The sequence below is a fragment of the Lytechinus variegatus genome, chromosome 2 (assembly GCF_018143015.1).
Source record: "Lytechinus variegatus isolate NC3 chromosome 2, Lvar_3.0, whole genome shotgun sequence".
Classification (NCBI taxonomy): Eukaryota; Metazoa; Echinodermata; class Echinoidea; order Temnopleuroida; family Toxopneustidae; genus Lytechinus; species Lytechinus variegatus.
This window is the reverse complement of record NC_054741.1, coordinates 27,140,881-27,159,025: the sequence shown is the minus strand read 5'-3', so window position 1 is coordinate 27,159,025 and position 18,145 is coordinate 27,140,881. Positions and strand designations below refer to the sequence as shown.

At 37.5% G+C, this 18,145-nt stretch overlaps 1 protein-coding gene across 1 annotated transcript; it reads left to right on the top strand.

Annotated features, from left to right (window-relative positions):
• The first annotated feature begins 14,243 nt into the window (after positions 1 to 14,243).
• Positions 14,244 to 17,793, top strand: LOC121407722 (forkhead box protein C2-B-like). Its single transcript, XM_041598912.1, has one exon. The coding sequence runs from the start codon at positions 14,433 to 14,435 to the stop codon at positions 15,990 to 15,992; it is 1,560 nt and encodes a 519-aa protein (XP_041454846.1). The 5' UTR covers positions 14,244 to 14,432; the 3' UTR covers positions 15,993 to 17,793.
• Positions 17,794 to 18,145: the final 352 nt, after the last annotated feature.

Below are 18,145 nucleotides of genomic sequence, written 5' to 3'. Positions count from 1 at the left end.
TTGGCTGGACACAAACTTGGATCATTGACAAATCGCTTTATACAGAACCGTCCCCCACGATCCTCCTACGAATAATGGTCACGCCATCGTTGTGAGTTACCTTGACTTTATGTCGAGGAATAGATGAAATGATACATGGATGTTTACAAACATCAACCCATCATCCATCAATCTTACCAATGGGCCGTAACTTGTCCCTGTTTCACTGGCCTGGCACTATAGGTGTAACTGCAAGAAAGACGTTATGATCATGTCCCAACGTCATTTTAGCAGTGCCGTGATGGATCTTTCAAGAATCAGTGTGTATTCTACAAAAGACATTCACTTACATCATGGGGATTTTGTTGCGTAATACTGCTACAATCATGTAGGAAATCACCCTTTTTAAATCTCTTTTCTGCTATTTTTATTGAAATTTTCGAACATTTATTTCATATTTCCCAGTCTCCAATTCAGGTTCCGAGAAGATTTTGTTTTTCTTCACAACTTTACTTGACATACCGCACCCATAAAAGTAGACAATGATGAATGGTCCAAAATGCATCAAAAGCGAGATGAATATTGACCAATAACGTAATGGGGAAGGGGCGACAGAGAGAGAAAGAGAGAAGAGATGGAGGGGGTGGGAGAGGGGGAGCAAGAAGCCTTTGTTGAAGCAGTGATCTATAATAGTCTAGGGATTGTTGCAATTCAAAACAGTTACAAGTAATTTTTATTCAATATTTTTTTTTATTTGAATAGCATTTGTTCATGTTCATTGCATATCGATTTTCGTTTGAAACGATTCTCTCTTTCATCATGTAGATGAGTTTGCCATTACTTTTATTTGGTGAGCCTTTTGTTATTCATAAGCATCCATTTACATCGGGTCATTTGATTGATCACATCTAGTATTGACGTTTCATGAGGATTATTTTGTACCACTGTATAGAGACACACATTTTTGAGAGCTTTAACAGCATCTTACATAAATTTTTACTTAAATTTAAATGATTCATTACATCGGATAAATTTCATGCAGAGAGATCAATTCAAAAAGGAGCAGATGCAGCAACATTGTGGTTCATTTGGTAATGGTTCGATTGTAAACTATTATTAAACTTGGTGGAATTCGACCTCCTCGGGCACGAAACTGATGAAGAAGTGCAACTTCCCTCAGTCCATGTACAAATCAAACGACAAATAAGTTGTAAGAAAACATGTCCACCTAGAAGACGATTGAAAAACATACGCTCAATAAACAGAGGCATATCTTGCCCCGAAGACACTACAAACACCCGGATCATCCCCAACGATTAGCTAGAGATTCCCTCGACAAAAGAAGGGCAGAAAAAAGGCTGTGTATCAATGAAAAAGAAGAAAAGGGCGCGAACCATTTTGATAGCTGTGGAAGAAAAGATGTCACTTAAGCCTATGCGTGGGACTGAAGAGAGAGTCCGCCACGCCTCGCCGTAATTTGTACAATAACTTGGTTAAGTCAATACTCGCCACGAGTTTGTAGCTCTCTCGTTTCACCATCTAAACATGGTTTTGTTTGTCGTGATAACACCAATTCACACGTGCTGGGATTAGTCAAAGCCCGCCAACTGAACATTTCCTATCCATGTATTTCTACTGATTCCAAACTTTTATCTTGTTCAAATAAGAAAAGCTAGCAATTGCTATTTATATCGGGCTAAGGGGATAGGTAACGAATATCCGATGACTTTTGTTTGATTGACTGGCCGATTGCAGACTTTTTTTTTCGTTGGGTTGGGGTCTTGAAATTTAGTGAAAAATCGAACAAAACAACTTTACTCCAAGTTCCCGAGCAATTTAGTTTATATTTTCTTATGGGAGTGAAAAAACAACTTTCAAATCACAATACAAAAGAAAGAGCCTTTTGTCTTTGAATCACCATTATGAAGCTTTATATTAGGGTAAATGAATAAAAACAAGTATCATAATTAAAAGGGGGCTGCTTATCGTGTAGAAATTTTAGTACTGTATATCATTATTCTAAGCATATTATGTGTGTATAGACTTTCGCCTTAGAGTCAAAGAAAATCTTGTAAAATGTTTCTATGAAAATAATAAACTTTTAAAACCCTATCCTGCATGTCAATAACTCCCAACAAAATGATAAAATGATAATAACAAAAAATGTAATTATGAAAAGCTTTTTAAAAAAGCAAGGATGATACATATTGGTTTACGTTAAGTTTAGGAAGGAATTTCCAAAGCAAACTAGACCCTATAAATTGAGGAAAATACATTGTTTTAATGTCTTTTGAGCATAAATCAAGATGAAATTCAATAAAAAGAGTAGAAAAGGCAAACTTGGAAAAATGCAAAGAAGGAGCGCTGCACTATTAATTTCGTTTCCATGATTGATTATAATTCATTCATAGTCACCACAAGACGAATTTCAACTGTTGAAATCCGTTCTTACCAGTCGCAATCATTCAATCATATTTTCGAAGTCAATCCACCTTCCTCTTTTATCAAATTTATTTGATGCATTTATCATCTTGGATGATTAGATTCTTCGGGTTTTATTCATTTCAATGCATTTACGCTTTTTTAACGCGATGCATGAAGTTATGCTTGCATCACCTTCCCATTCAACAACCGATTCTTTCAAAGTTTATGTGATGTTAATGCAAATGCACGTATCAATCTGGATATGTAGGGAGAATCATTTGCTGCAAACTATTTTAATTTTCAAGTTAAATCTATTGCATGAATTAAGTTCAACAATGATATGTTTTCTATTTCATTCTATATACAGATTTATGATAAAAATCTTAACATGATTATACATGTATTTAAATGATTCATGGGAATTTCATGGTACACTGAACCAAAATAATGTTGCAAGGAGAAAAATTCAAAAAATCAATTTGATCACGGACATGATGGCAGTCAGAATGCAAAGAGTCACTAGAACGTGCGATACCACAGTACCGGCATGACCAGCATGCAGAAATATTTTTCAAAATGAATTAAATAATACAAAATGCGCACTGAATTTCACAATTAAACAAATTTGGCCTAGAATATCCACTTGATTACAACATAAACTATTGATGCGTACAGAAACTGACGTTCGTTTTTAGCTCAGGTAAAAAAAAATGAATTTTTCTTTCCGCTTTTTGCCGTCTGCCATAATCACATCTCCCACTGCATTGAAGGGGAAGAAGAAAACTGTTGCCGATTTTACTGATCCCATATAGAAAAAAAATCGAAATTAATTTGATAATCTTCCAGATGATGAATAAAACATGAATAAAATTACATTATCGCCTTTTTTCACTCTCGCTTCTTTAACACGTGTCCAAGTCAAGGCTTATAAAAATGTTTCCAATTTATATTCTGCACTTCAGTACTAGAAGGCTGTAACAACAGTTTAACGTCATTGTTGCTCTAAACGAATGCGAATACAATTTCATGTTAGATATATCGTACCCTGAAAGGACGAAGCTGTTCGGTTTCGGGTTATTGTTATAATAAATTTTCCTGTGTATAGACGCATTTTTTATTGTTGTACTTTGGATATATTCTGCAAGTACGTAGTTATATATATTTTTGTGGTCAGATAATTAAATATTTATACCTCTGTCTTGACAATGTGTGCCAAAGTTCTTTTTTCTTAAAGGACAAGTCCACCCCAACAAAAACTTGATTTGAATAAAAAGAGAAAAATTCAACAAGCATCACACTGAAAATTTCATCAAAATCGGATGTAAAATAAGAAAGTTATGACATTGTAAAGTTTCGCTTCATTTTACAAAACATTTATATGCATATTTTGGTCGGTATGCAAATGAGGGAACTGATGACATCACTCACTCACTATTTCTTTTGTATTTTATTATATGAAATATGAAATATTTTGATTTTCTGTATTCTGATTTTCTTTCATTGTCATGTGAAATGAATTTTCATTCCTCCCTGAACACGTGGAATTTCATTATTTTAACATTTTGTGCTTCAGGCAAGGAGGTCCTAATAATCAAATTTGTAAAAATTGAAATATTGTATAATTCAAACAATAAAAAACAAAAGAAATAGTGAGTGAGTGACATCATTGACTCTCTCATTTGGATGTAACTGGCTCGTTCATATAACTATTTTGTTAAAAATAAGCGAAACTTTGAAATGTCATAACTTTCTTATTTTACATCCGATTTTGATGAAATTTTCAGCATTGTGCTTGTCTGATTTTTCTCTATTGATTCAAATCAACATTTTTCTGAGGTGGACATGACCTTAAATAAATCAGTTCAATTCAATCCAATAAACTGATTTCCTCATTTGTCCTAAATTGTTAAAAATGCATGGACATTTGCCTTTATCACACCTTTTTATATTAAGATGTAATCATTTTTAAAATATTGGCGTGGCATCACCAAGAATATAGGTCAATTCATTTTGGCTTCCTGTTGGTCAAATGGACATACATGTACATGTTGAATACTAGATTAACCTTATAGATTTTAATTTCAATTACTAGAGTACAGATAGGGGCTTAGGAAACAATTGACACCCCCGGCCCCCCCCCAAAAAAAAGACCAATAAAAAAGTAAGTAAAAGAGAGAAAGTGAAAAAAAAGAAAAGAAGTATTATGTTATTTTTGTTTAATTATTGTGTCAAAAATTGCCACAAATTTAGGTTTTTTGTATTAACAACGTCACGTTTGCTCGATTGCTTTACCATAAACTTGGTCCCAAACGCCAACCCTCAATTTGGGGGCTGATTGGGCTACTAATTTAAACATAAGAGCTTCGAATTCAAATTTGAAAGTAAACATATAGCTTTCAAATTAATTCCTACGGACAAGGATATTATTTGAAACACTTGTATAGATCTTTTAATTGCAACCAATGTGAAACGACAAATTGAAAATCAACCGTGTTTACCTATTTTACATGGATTGCTGTTTCATCTTTTTTTTCGGAAGTGTTGGTATGAATAAAATCGGATTTCAAATGATACTAACATGACTCTATCATTCCTATAAACATAATTGATGATAATATGCCTATTTCAAAATCAATAATTCAGATAAAATGCACAGTGTTATTTTCTATGTAATTTTGTACACATACTATAATTTTAAAAATCCTACGAATCAATAACTTTAGAATAAGGACATGGAAAAATATTTAGATGTAAACTGGAAATAAAAATATTGTTAAAATTACAAAAGTGAGAGCATTTTCTATATACATCATGGACATAATAATGATATAAATAAACAAAGGTTAACAAAATTTTCCTTATCTGTACGATATCAGAAAACAAAAAAGAAAACAGTTATAAAGAAAGAAGGACTGAGAGTTTGGTTAGAATGAGAAGGGGTGGGGTGATAGAGAGGAAGGGAGAGAGAGAGAGAGATGGAGGGGAGAGATTTGAGTGACGCTTGAGGTGTCGAAGTTGTAGCTAATATGCGAGCGGATTTTCAATATAGCACAATAGAATCAATCAGAAATTGCATTTCCCATATGATGAACCTGACGGCTTTTTACGGAAGCCTTCAATAAAAACCCCCAGACCTCAATACCTCCAAAACGCAATCCCACACAAAATGGAGCTTCTAGCTACTTAGAGGAACGGACAATAGCTGAATTTGTTTGTGAACATTTGAAAAATATCTGCCCTAGTTAATTTCTTTCAACCGGCCTGTCTCTCAAAGCGATATTAGGGCACTGCCATGACTGCCTTGATTGCTAGACCAGTCTCAAGCAGGATTGATCCCTTAGGCCAATCTGGATAGAAAGAGAGAAGAAATTGAACTTCGGTAGATTGAGGGATGGGAAGAAAATTGAGAGATCATAGTGAGTTGGAAAAGAAAGATGGAAAGGGGGAAAAGAAAAAACTTCTACGACAGAAAGGACAAATAAATCTGAAAATAAAGAGACATAGCCAGAAATATAAACATAATCAACCTGAAAATAACAATATATTAAAAAAAAAGAGATAAGATGAGATATACAGCAAATGAATAACAAATAAATATAGAATAGAGAAGAGTAAGATAGGAAAAAAGGAGTAAAAGAGGGGAAGGGGGGGGGGGAAGAAAGGGAGAGAGGAGAGGGGGACATGGGGGTGAAAGGTGGATCGGGAGGGGTACGGTAGCACTCGCTCGTACGAGAAAGAGAAGGTATATGGGATATTATTTTTAGGAGAGCACACCGTGCGTAAAAGTGACATATCGCCCTCTGTAGATTACTCGCAAAGATTAATTTGTGCAGTTCGACACCCTCCCTCCGCAAACCCCGTTTAAAATCATACTACACAGCAAACGTCGTAATCGTGTTCAATTACATGGCGATGCGTCATTGTATCAGTATAAACTAATCAACATGATAAGTATTTGCTAGAGAAATATGGTATTCCCAACAAAATCTTATGCTATAGTAGCACCAACGAAACCGACTCCAAAACGATAACAACTGCGTCATTTCGAATGACATACGATAGGCCGGTTAAGGCGGTTTTCCACTAGGGCGCGGACAAGACCAGGAAGGGTTGCGGAAGCTACTTTTGTCATTTCGGCATGCTGTCCGCAACCAAATTCCGTAAAAGATTATGCAAATGATCTTGTCCTAGGACACAACCAGGACTGTCTGCGTATTGTCGTAGGTCACTCCTGGGACTGTCCTAGGACAAGATTATCTAAATAAATTTGTCGGCGTTCGGTGCGGACAGCATGCAGATCGTATTAGGACAGAACCGGAGACATTTAGGACAACGTCACGAGTGGTAAATTCAAGGACTAGGACAATCGGACAACTTGCGAATACTCCATGAAAATTATCATTCATATATTTTTTTATGAATTTAGGGGTGTTATTTCGGTTTTCTTCGACTACAAAGGGATTTTCTTTTATTTCAAATCAAATTGCATACATTGGTGGACATCCCAGGGGGACAGGGGCGACGCGTCCCCTCACTTTTTGGAAGGGGGGGCATTTGATATCAAACGCCCCCCTCCCCAATATTTGGAACGAGCAAAAAAGAAAAAAGTGGAAAGAGAGGGAAAAGAACCAGAAGGGAAAAGAGAAGAGAAAACGAAGAGGAAAACAAGAGGAGAAAGACGAGTGAATTATATAAGATGAGGGGGGGGGGGATTTCATGTCACTATGTTAAATTTTCGCTCACGCTTTGTGCTCGCATTGCCTAATCTATGAGAATGATGTATAACTTGCTCAATAGACTTATATTGAGCTTAAAATATCAAGTTTTGAAATAAATATACAAAACATTTTTCGAACATTAAGTTTTCAATTTGTTTGATTTACAAATTGATTTTATAGTTTTCTGAAAAATGACTATATTTTATGGTCTAAATATGAACATTTTCCGCTCGCGCTGCGCGCTGGCATTATTTGATTTGTCAAATAACTATTCTCTTCGTGTATTCCATAATTTTTTAAAAAATATCCCTTTTTAGGATGGTCTGATTTTGAATAGTATCAGCTAAAGCTGCTCGCTTGCATTTTGATTGGGGAGTCATGTATACCTGTATCAATTGTAACAAATTATTTTAAATTCCTCTTTTATGACAGTTTATTAAAATTTTCGGCTCACAGTTTGCGCTCGCATTATTTTTGTTAAAAATATATCAACCCATGCATCCTATTCATGATTACAAAATGTCCAGTTATCTGACCTTAATATCAATTTCGCGCCCTCATTTGATTAATAAGTAGTGTAACAATATTTTCATGATTTCCTAATAATCATTGTCCGTTTTTTTTTTCAGAATGGAATATCGACAAGTTTCATCTCTCGCTTAGGAAGATAGTCATCATAGTCATATGAAGACAAAAAATGTCCTTAAAATGTCCCGGTCGCAACTCAAAATATATGTAATGATAAAAATATAAACTTGAGCTTCGCACTCGCACGCATGTTTATTTAGATACGAATCTTGTGCCAGTTTCAGATCAGATTACCAAATATCATTATTAATGTAGGAATATTATCCATCTATCCAATTATCCATCCTTTTCCTGATTTACAAAACGTGATATGTCGAATTTCGTTTCGGCTCGCGCTACGCGCACACATCAAGTGTATAGTCATACTCCTTTCCTGTTCATGCTTTTAAAAGGTGCTTAGAATGCCCAGTATTTAGGTAGGAATGAAAAAAAAATGTTCAGCTCGCGCTTCGCGCTCGCATTATTTGATAGTTGAAATATGTAGGATAAAGGAAAGTGTGTTAGCGGTGTAATGTAGTATTCACTTTTTGAAAGCAAATTTTGTGCATTTTTATTCATAACAATAAATTATCTCGGAACTTGATTTTTTTCAACTAAGGTAACTTTAAAAAGACTGCATATGTTCATAGCAAAGTCGGGGCTGTCTTTATAACATTACTTTCTTATTTTGTCTACAAATTAATACATAATCATATATTACAACAGAGGAAGAAAACAGGATGCAAATTGCATTCGACAGGCACATGCGGATCAAGGGGTGAGGTGGTCTTGCTCCCCCTTTAAAAAAATACAAACAGAAGAAAAATAAGTGAAATGGAAAGGGAAACTTAAAAAAATGATATGGTGGAAAAGAAAAAGGGGGTGCTGTGCTGATGCGGCCCTCCTCTCCCTGCTGCTGGCTTACCCCTCCCAGTATTAAAGAGATATACAAACAGCACAAAAGAAATAGGAATAAACGAAGGAGATGAATGAAATAAGGTGAAATAGAATCGAGGAAAAAAAATCGCGATAATGAACAGAAAATAATTGGTCGAGATTATGAAAGTGTAAGATTAGAAATATCAGTCTTAATTTTTAGACAAAATGTGAATCGAGTGTCTAATCGCCTTTGGCTCCTCTTGTACCAATTGAAATAGACTAAGTAAGAAAATGTAAATGGGCAATTCCAGGAGGCCGAATGCGATCGCAACGCCCTATTGACTGCGTAAAAATAGGAAAAATGGAGTAACCAAAGAAGAGGGGGAAAAAGGAAGAAGAGTGAAGAAATTGACAGACCTGCAGACGGGGAGAATATCTGCGTTTCAGCTAGTTCAATTTGTAAAAAATAATGGTCCATTTCACGCTTCATACTTTCAATAGTTTAATCATAAGAAGATTGTGCACGCTGTTCATTTTTTACGAAAAATACTTAGGTCTTTTCTTTTTCGTCCTTGATGTTTGAAAGAAGTAAGTTCGCGCTTCGCGCTCATATTTTATGTTTATGAGAAACATGCTCTGTGCACGACTTTTTTCAGGAAGGCCTATTTTTTGTAAAGAGTCGTGGTGTATAGTGGTTCTGACTCCCGCCTTGTAAACGGAGAGTCGTGTGTTCGTCTAAACCGTCCTTTGGCAAGACGTACTGCATACCTTGCCACTCTCCACCCAGGTGCAAAATGGGTACCCGGTTGGAAGCGAAAGTTATTGTATGCTTGAATTTGCCAGCGCCATTTTTAGACCGGGATGAATGCAAGGAATGCTTCCCAGGGTGTGAGAATTGTGCACTTTTCATGCGGGATTGAAATGAATCCTGGGTTAAATCGTTTTGCCCCTGCTGTAAATCGTTTTGAGCCGTTCTGAGAAAAGCGATATTTATAAACTTGCTACCATTTATTATTATTTCTTATTAATGACACCTCATTCATGATCAAACAAAGTGCTTAAAATGTAATGGGAATATAAACTTGAATTTCAGTTTGGAATCTACACCTGTATTATTAATTGTGTTATGATATTTGTCCTATTTGTAAAGTCAAGCGCTGCCTATACGGTCCTTTTTCAGTCGAGTACATTAAAATAATCTAATTCATAATCAAACGTTGCATGAAACATCTTTTTATGTTCAGTACAGAATAAAATAATCTGCTCGCATCATTGCCAGTTTAACTATTGCAAGAAATATTTGAAAAGTCCACTTTTCAGATCAGTAGAAAATGCTTGAAATATTCCTCCTTCAAGTCTGTAACCCCCCCCAAAAAAAATCAACTCGTGCTTTGCGCTCGCGTAATTATGTTTAAAACACTGCTTGAAATACTAGGTTCTCAGGTTTGTTTAGTATATACTAATTAGGCCCCTTGACCCCGTACTTCTTTACTTTTTGTAATTTTCTTGTCTTGTTATCCCGTTGCCCCATCTAGTGCTTTTGCAAATGGTTTTTGCTACTTGTGTACTCGTTCCATACATATTAGCATTGGATCCACACATTCCTGAATCACTCCGCTTGCCTTCCTATTCCAGTCCGAACGTTCCTGAAACAGTCCGCTTGCCTTCTTATTCCTGTCCGCACGTTCCTGAAACTGTCCGCTTGCCTTCTTATTCCAATCCGCATGTTCGTGATAAAATCCGCATGGCTTCTTCTTTCCTTCTTGAAGCTGACCTGATTGCGGATGGTTTCCGGAAGACGCGGAAGGGTTTAGGAAGGGCAGGACATCATCAGGACATCGTCAGGACAGGGTCCCGAAGGTGTCAGGAATTCAATATCCGCGTCCAAATTTTGGTCTCGACCAAAATTTGGATGCGGACAAATTTTGATTTCCCGAACACCAGGAAGGGTTTAGGACAGGGTGCGGACACCCCCAGGAATGTCCGGACAGGTTGCGGAAGGGTCGCGGATTGTACTTATTACATTCCGCGCCTTGTCCTGACGCTGTCCTGGCCCTAGTGGAAAAGGGGTTTTAGGGGTCCGTTTCGTTCGTGTGACCACAGCACTGAAATTTAGGAATTTTAGCAAGACTATATAATTATTATTAATTTGCAAACACGGATTGTGGACTCAATATGTTGATAATTTGTCTCCTCGATGGTTAGCATTCTCTACGAAAAACACACCGATAGCCAGTTGATCATTGTGTAGCATTTTGTCAGGTCATTCAATTCGCTTCAATCAGGTGGAGCGGAAAGGACATTTTTTTTGACGAGGAAGAAAGAAAAAAAAACGAGAAAATGAAGTGCCCATATCCTCTTTGAGTTTGACTACGGTCGAGGTAGCTTGGCGTATACTATTACACACACTTTCATTTATGCATTGTGTTGGGCGTGGGAAAGTTGAAAACTTGCAAAGGAAAGACTCAACGCACAGAGAGCTCTCAGTACCGTGGATTAGCTCAATTTCACGTTTCAATTCCGTCTTTTTGGAGTGTTTCTTTCCCCCAGCTCTTTTATTTGCCAATTTTACTTTCCCGATTCCACAAAATCAAAGATCCGATTTAAGAAAATCAAATATTAGATAATTCCCTTTCAGTAACGTCAAATTTGTGGAAATATGCGCAGCGGCTAGCTCAACGATTTTCGCTTTAATCCAGTCAATGTGAATACTGTAATTTAAATTGTCATTAATGGAGTACCGATCAATTCTTATCGACTACACGTAAAAAACGATTTGTATGCTCGAAAATAAATTATAATTCCAGATATTAAAGGTTATCACAATATTAATGAAAACATTCTGATTAAGGATTCATGTATTTGTACATGTATATGTACTTCGTATAGCATACCTTATAGTACATCTATGTATTATTGTGTGTCTCATGCGTAAGTATAGGCATAATTATACAGCGCCGTCATTGGAGATTGATAATAAATCACAGATATCAGAATAGGCATTGAAGAAGAAACCATGAGATCGAATACTATTCCCACCAATAATTGTTGCTTTTTTATTATCATTTAGCAAAACACAGAGTAAACATTTACCCAATATTGATAGAAAGAGACCAGACATGTTTGCTTGGCATTTTTTTTCCTCAAATATTGGGTAAAATGCATGTTTTAATGGTAAATTCCAACGCAACATTGCGCAAACTTTGCAAAATATTTGGTTTCTTTTTACCCAACAAACATGCCAGTTCCCAGGTCACCGAATATTGGGTAAATTTTTTTAGAGTGAAGTTTACGCAATTTCTGTATGCAAAACAACGGTAGAAACTTTAGGGATAAAGAAATTTACAAAATTTAGGTTTTTTTTCATCAAATAAATCACGATGCATAGGGGCAGTGGCGTGTCGCACAGGGACGCTATACAAATTCAGGTACCAATTCATTTCCCATTTTACGAGTAATATAAGTTTTTCAGTGATTAACATCTTTTTCGAGCATAATTATCTTCTGTATCTCTAGACTCCCATTCCTTTGCCATTAGTAGGTTTTTCATGTGCGCGTGAAAAGGGAAAGGTTTCAGTCGGTCAGTGACAGCTCGCCTGTATCCCTGGCCGCTTGTAAATCGTTGACCACCCCTTGTGTTTCAGCTTCAGCTACCAGCTGTGTTCTATAATTCCTATGACACACAAAGCAATTAAGATGGAATGCTCTTAGGAGAATCCAAGCTTGATCGTTATCATTAATACCCTTAATCAGAGTTTACCTAGAATGAAAGCTGCTGTTGATCGAGTTATCAGCAATCATTTATGCATGGAGCTCCGTGATTTATGCGTGCAAAGCCATGAGAGAGAAGTCAAGAGTCAAACTCCTTTGATAAACCATGGACCCTAGAAACTCAAGGTAGAGTTGCAGCTTCTGGTTTGACCATAGAGCTACAGCTCCATGGTTTGACATTTGGCAATATCGAATAACATCGCAATTCATTCGCTCCTGTTACGCATTGTTCTCCGACGCTTGATATGCTTCAATAATTATTGTACTGATAAATAACAATCAGGAAACATAGTGGGCCTTAAGTAGAAACAACGTCTTTATGATGTATAATTCCGTCAAAACTATAGGCCTATATTAGTTTATGCAGGCCTAAAAAATACATTCATAATAAATGAGAGAGAGAGAGAGGGGGGGGGGGGGGGGGGGGTATCGGACAAAATAAAAAAATGGTCGATGGGGGTGATAATAATGATGGTACCCATTTTATTTCACAACATTTATGATATTGAAAATGATATTGCTTGTGTTGTATCACAGAATCATCAAACAAGAAAAAAAATCTTGGTCGTCCTGTAATAGCAGGGGCCGCGGAACGGTTTATAAAGTGGGGGGGGGGGGCTGACCATGCAAAAAAAATCACAATCAGATGGTCAATTTTACGTTTTGTACACGGGGGGGGGGTTAAGTGGAAAAAAAGTGGGGGCTGGGGTCCCCTTGGTTCAGTGACCCTTGTAAAATTATTAGGTTGACGGGCAAACTGGAAAACACCCTTTGTTATAAATCTAAAGACTATTTTAAACACATAAAAATAAATCGGAATCTCTCAACTTAGTATCACCAGGGCGTCGGGGCCCCGTGAAATTTTCACAAATTTCTGAAACTTCTGAAAAGTTAATCGTAATTTAGCACGCCCCTCATAAGTCAGAAAAGTTAAAATCAAAATCAAATTCCTTCTCTGCTGAGTGCTGACCAATGTACAAACTCTTACCAACAGGTTTTAGCGAGTACAGGCCTAAACTCCTTGGGACCCCGACAATATAACCCCTAACACTGAACTACTGACAAATATATTACAATACAGTGGACATAACAAGACTGTGGTCTATTTCGTGCTTTACAATAGTGTGATAGAATATTTTGTTGGTCAGTCATATTTCCCACAATATTTCTACTTCATAAGATAATTCTACCAGCATGACCAGGGGAAATATTCATAATAATGCTTTCGGGTAAAGTAACCCTTTGTTGCCGAAATTTCAACGATAAAGTAAATCAAGAGATATTTAGGTATTCATAAATCTTTATCACTAAATCAGACTGTGGATATATAGAATTGACCCGATAAATAGTTAAATTATATGCTTGTGTGCACTTGAATGAACCAGAGATTTATTTAGTATTGTATTGTATTGTAAGTTTTGTTCTCTCTCTCTCTCTTTCTTTCCCCCTTTTTGGCAATGGTGTTGTGTTCAAGTCTTATACTTGCGTGATACAAGGGGTTACATTGGCAAGTCTGTTTTGTCGAAGAGAAAGTTCAAATAAACTAGTCGAATTAGTGCCGATTTAAGTCCTTATTAGCCCCTGATTTGTCTGCTACGTGTATGTACACAGCCTACCCCTAATGATGACCCAACTACGTGATTTTTTTTTCTTCAAGCAAAGAACTGTTGAACACAATCCCTGGTTTCGAGGGGTACAACACGGATCGATACACGCATAGGATTTGATGGATATTTCGTGCTAGGTGCAAGTGAGCTGGAACATGAAATATCTGTGAAGTTTCATAATTAATCTTGAAGATGAATATGGTATAAGTGGAGCAATTAGCTCATTTAGACGTCAGGGATTGTAAGGGAAAAGTAGCCGTCAATATATGAACGGTAACATCGCGTACGCTGTGTGTGGCCAGGTCATCATGTGCGGTAGTGAACGACAGCGCTGATTGGCTCAACGTGCCGAATGGGGGCGGAGCGAGCAAAATGGTGAAAGAGTAGTATAGGTTGAATAGCTTTGATGGTTGGATATTCTGGGTTACGAATCTCTGTCGTGAAACACGTCGAAATCCCGAATCAAGACTCTGTGAGATAAACATCCATGCCAATGTACGCTTCACGCACCTCGCCAGGCGAAGTCCACCCCGGCAGCGCCCCGGTGTCGAACCAAGGAATGGCGATGCAACCTTATCATTCGGCGGCTCCTTCAATACCCGGCGTCATGCACTCTGTTTTTCCACCAGACCAGGGCTACTACCGCCATCCGACCTACTCGGGGATGTCGATGTCGATGTACGGTCACGACCAATACCCTGGTATGGCTCGATCACCGTATGGACCTTACGCTCCTCAACAGGCCAACCCCAAGGACATGGTAAAACCTCCTTATTCTTACATCGCTCTCATAGCCATGGCTATCATGAATGCTTCGGACAAGAAGATAACCCTGAACGGAATATACCAGTTTATCATGGACAGGTTTCCGTTCTACAGGGAAAACAAACAGGGTTGGCAGAACTCGATACGCCATAATTTGTCTTTGAATGACTGCTTTGTCAAAATACCTCGGGACGATAAGAAGCCAGGAAAGGGGAGCTACTGGAGCCTGGATCCTGATAGTTACAACATGTTCGACAATGGGAGTTATTTGAGGAGGAGAAAACGCTTCAAGAAGAAGGATTTGATGAAAGGAGACAAGGAGGATCGTGAGTGTGAACTGAGGAAGGGACAAGAAGAAGGGGTCAGTCATCCAACAGGACAGAGTGAGGAGAAATTGGGTAAGACCAATGGGGTTGTGTGTACAGGTGAGATAGGTGATGGTGGCATGAATCGTGATGTGGTTCAAACGAGTGCCGCTTTGATTACACCCAAAGTAGAACCCATGGACTCCCCTTCGGACGTTTTAAACGAACCCTCCCCGACCCAGCCCCATCATCCAATGGCTGTTGACAACCCGCTGCTCGAATCCTCTCACCACTCGGCGAATTACACCGTAGAAAACCTCATGGCCATGCGACAACGCGAAGGCGTCGTCACACACGGGAACTGTGGGACGGGCAGCGAAATCCAAGCCAGCACCCACGCCTTACCTCCCCGCACGGGTCAGCTTCTATCTCCGCAGCCGCTCGGGTACAGCTCTCCACAGCTCAACCAGTCTCAGCTCAATCGAATCACTTGCTCGAAACGGCCGGTGGTCAGCTCGCTCAATCATAATCAATACCAGTGTCCATCTTCATATGACCCCGAAGCTATGGCGATGGGTAAGCATATGGCCATCGCACCAACACCTGAAGAAATTCAACAGGAGCATGGACTCAATCAACGCCTCAGCCCTCCCGGGTCTACCCCGATCCTTGCCACGCCGTCGAGCACCGTAAACGTTCACCGCTCGAACTCGTGGTACCACGGAACGAGTCCCGATGTGCACTCTTCGACGTCGAGTCAAGATCATTACGGTGGTATGTACAACCCTCAAAGATCTATTTCTCTTTCTCATGCTGCACATCAAAACGGTCAACTATCATCATCGGCGAACGCCAATGAAAGCTGTCAGCTCTCGATGTCGACGATGAGTGGCTACCGGTCATCATCCTCAGGCTCAACCTCGGCTTCAATGTACCCGTCATCGGCGCATTACAGCTATGATTGTTCAAAGTACTGAGACTATGCCAAACCAATTTGACTTTTAAACTTTCGATTGACGAAAGGGAAAAAAAGAAATAATAAAAAAAACGCTTGATACCAAAATCATTTTGAACATTGTCCGGTTGTTTGTTTAGTATAGTCAAAAGTTCACGATGATTGTGATGATATGAATCTTTTAAAAACTTTCTGGGAAAGGAACATCAAGAAGACAGACGCACAGACAGGCAGACAACAATACTGGTGGGTCAAGTCTATGATCATTATTCATTTTATATATTTGTATTTATAAAGCTAATAAGTAATGTTTTAAGTATAACAGTAAGTAACATCTGCCACAATATAATGTTTACATAACCTTTGTAAAGTCCGCAAACTCCGCATGGATAAAATCATATGTTTGTTTGTTGTTTTTGTTTAAACTTTAATATTGCCCCTAGCAGTGAAAGTCTTTCAAAGTTATCATGAGGGAAATCTTTAAACAATATCAGAGATTGATTTCTTTTTCTGGAAAGTTAAAATATTGATATACCAAAGCTAACATGGGGTGGTAATGTGCATTATAGTTATGTGTTTGTTTTATGTATTTTATCTTACCTCGTCTTTTTTTCTTCTCTCAATTGATTTTGGTTCCTTAAGTTTTGTTATACAGTAGCAATGCTAGTCTTGATGTATGTTTATTTAGGAACATTAATTAATGATCTCGACACACAATTAAGCCTGTTGCTGTATTTCATTTGTCAATTTGTTGTGATATCTAGGGTCTTTTTGAAATTTCTTAGAAGTTTTAAACAACCATATTCCTCCAAATGCATCTTTATTTCCAATAACTTTTCTCGGAAATAATATGATTTCGAAATCGGATGAGTGTGTCTTATATTTATTGTTTGTACAATTATCTGCATCATCAAATACCTGAAAATTGTCAATTTTATTTGATTTTTCTTCCTTCTTCACAAATCACGTTGCTGAGCAACATGTCATTTGTAAACAAACTAGAATATCACAAACCATCCCTGTTACTTCGTTGTACAAACAAGGCACCACCATACAAAAGCTAAAATCATAGTGTATAATTCCAACAAAAAAGCTAATCTCAGCTTTACTTGCAAATGTATGCTTGGAGAGAATTAGTAGACCACCAATAATAATAATAATAATATAATCTCAACAATGACAATGAATTGTCGGCTCCTTTGATCTTGACGTCATTTGTGGGGGAAATATCGTTCACAAAGTGATAGGCATCGTTCATTTTTCTGCTCTTTATTGTATTTCCCCGGAACAATCTTTGAAGCTGAACCCTTGATATTTTTCTGCCTGATTACATACAAAGATCTACCACATGAAATTATCCTATACGACGTAGTCTTGCTTGGGCTCAAGTTGAAATAATACCGGAAGGACTATACAGTCTCGTTTGGAATCATTCACCGACTCTGTTATACGTCTTTAGAATTCATTCAAAATTATTTAAGATAATTATTTATGATATTCCTTGTATTATGGTCTGGAGATTGATATAAACTGATTAATTCTATAGATGAATGTTTTTGTTTTGGGGGCAATCTCTTACCAGGCTGTTGCAGGAAAAAAAAACCCGTTACAGATTATTACGATTTTCCACGAAATGGAATTGGTCGCTGGGATATGCAAGATTCGCAGGAAAATGTTGAAAGTTGTACCTTTTTTGTCGTTTGAATGTTAATGCAGGGTTTACCTTATGCAAATTGACTATATAAAGGGCTGCTGAAATTTTTAAGAGTTGTTCAACTGTCAAGGGTGTATATTTGTAGTGTTATACATGTACCTGTTCGAATTTGTTGTAAGAAAATAATGGTCGTTGTTCTGTAATAATAATAGGTTTTAGATTTTATTCGTCGACGGGGAATGAGGGAAAAGGATCACGAATGTTCAGTCTTGTCTTCCACTTCTCAATCGAAACCTATCACAAGAGACCATATGTAAATTAGGACACGGATAAACAGGGTTATTTCTTCTCTCTCTTACTTCTTACGAAAGTTTTATGTGCATATCATTATAGGTCTGACCAATCAGAAGAGTTTATTGATTGTGATCATTAGATGCCTGTTAGAACTAGCTATTATTTTATGTTAGAGCTATAGCTAAATTCTCGTGTAGAGTCTGAGCTGAGTGAGTCGCCATAAGTCA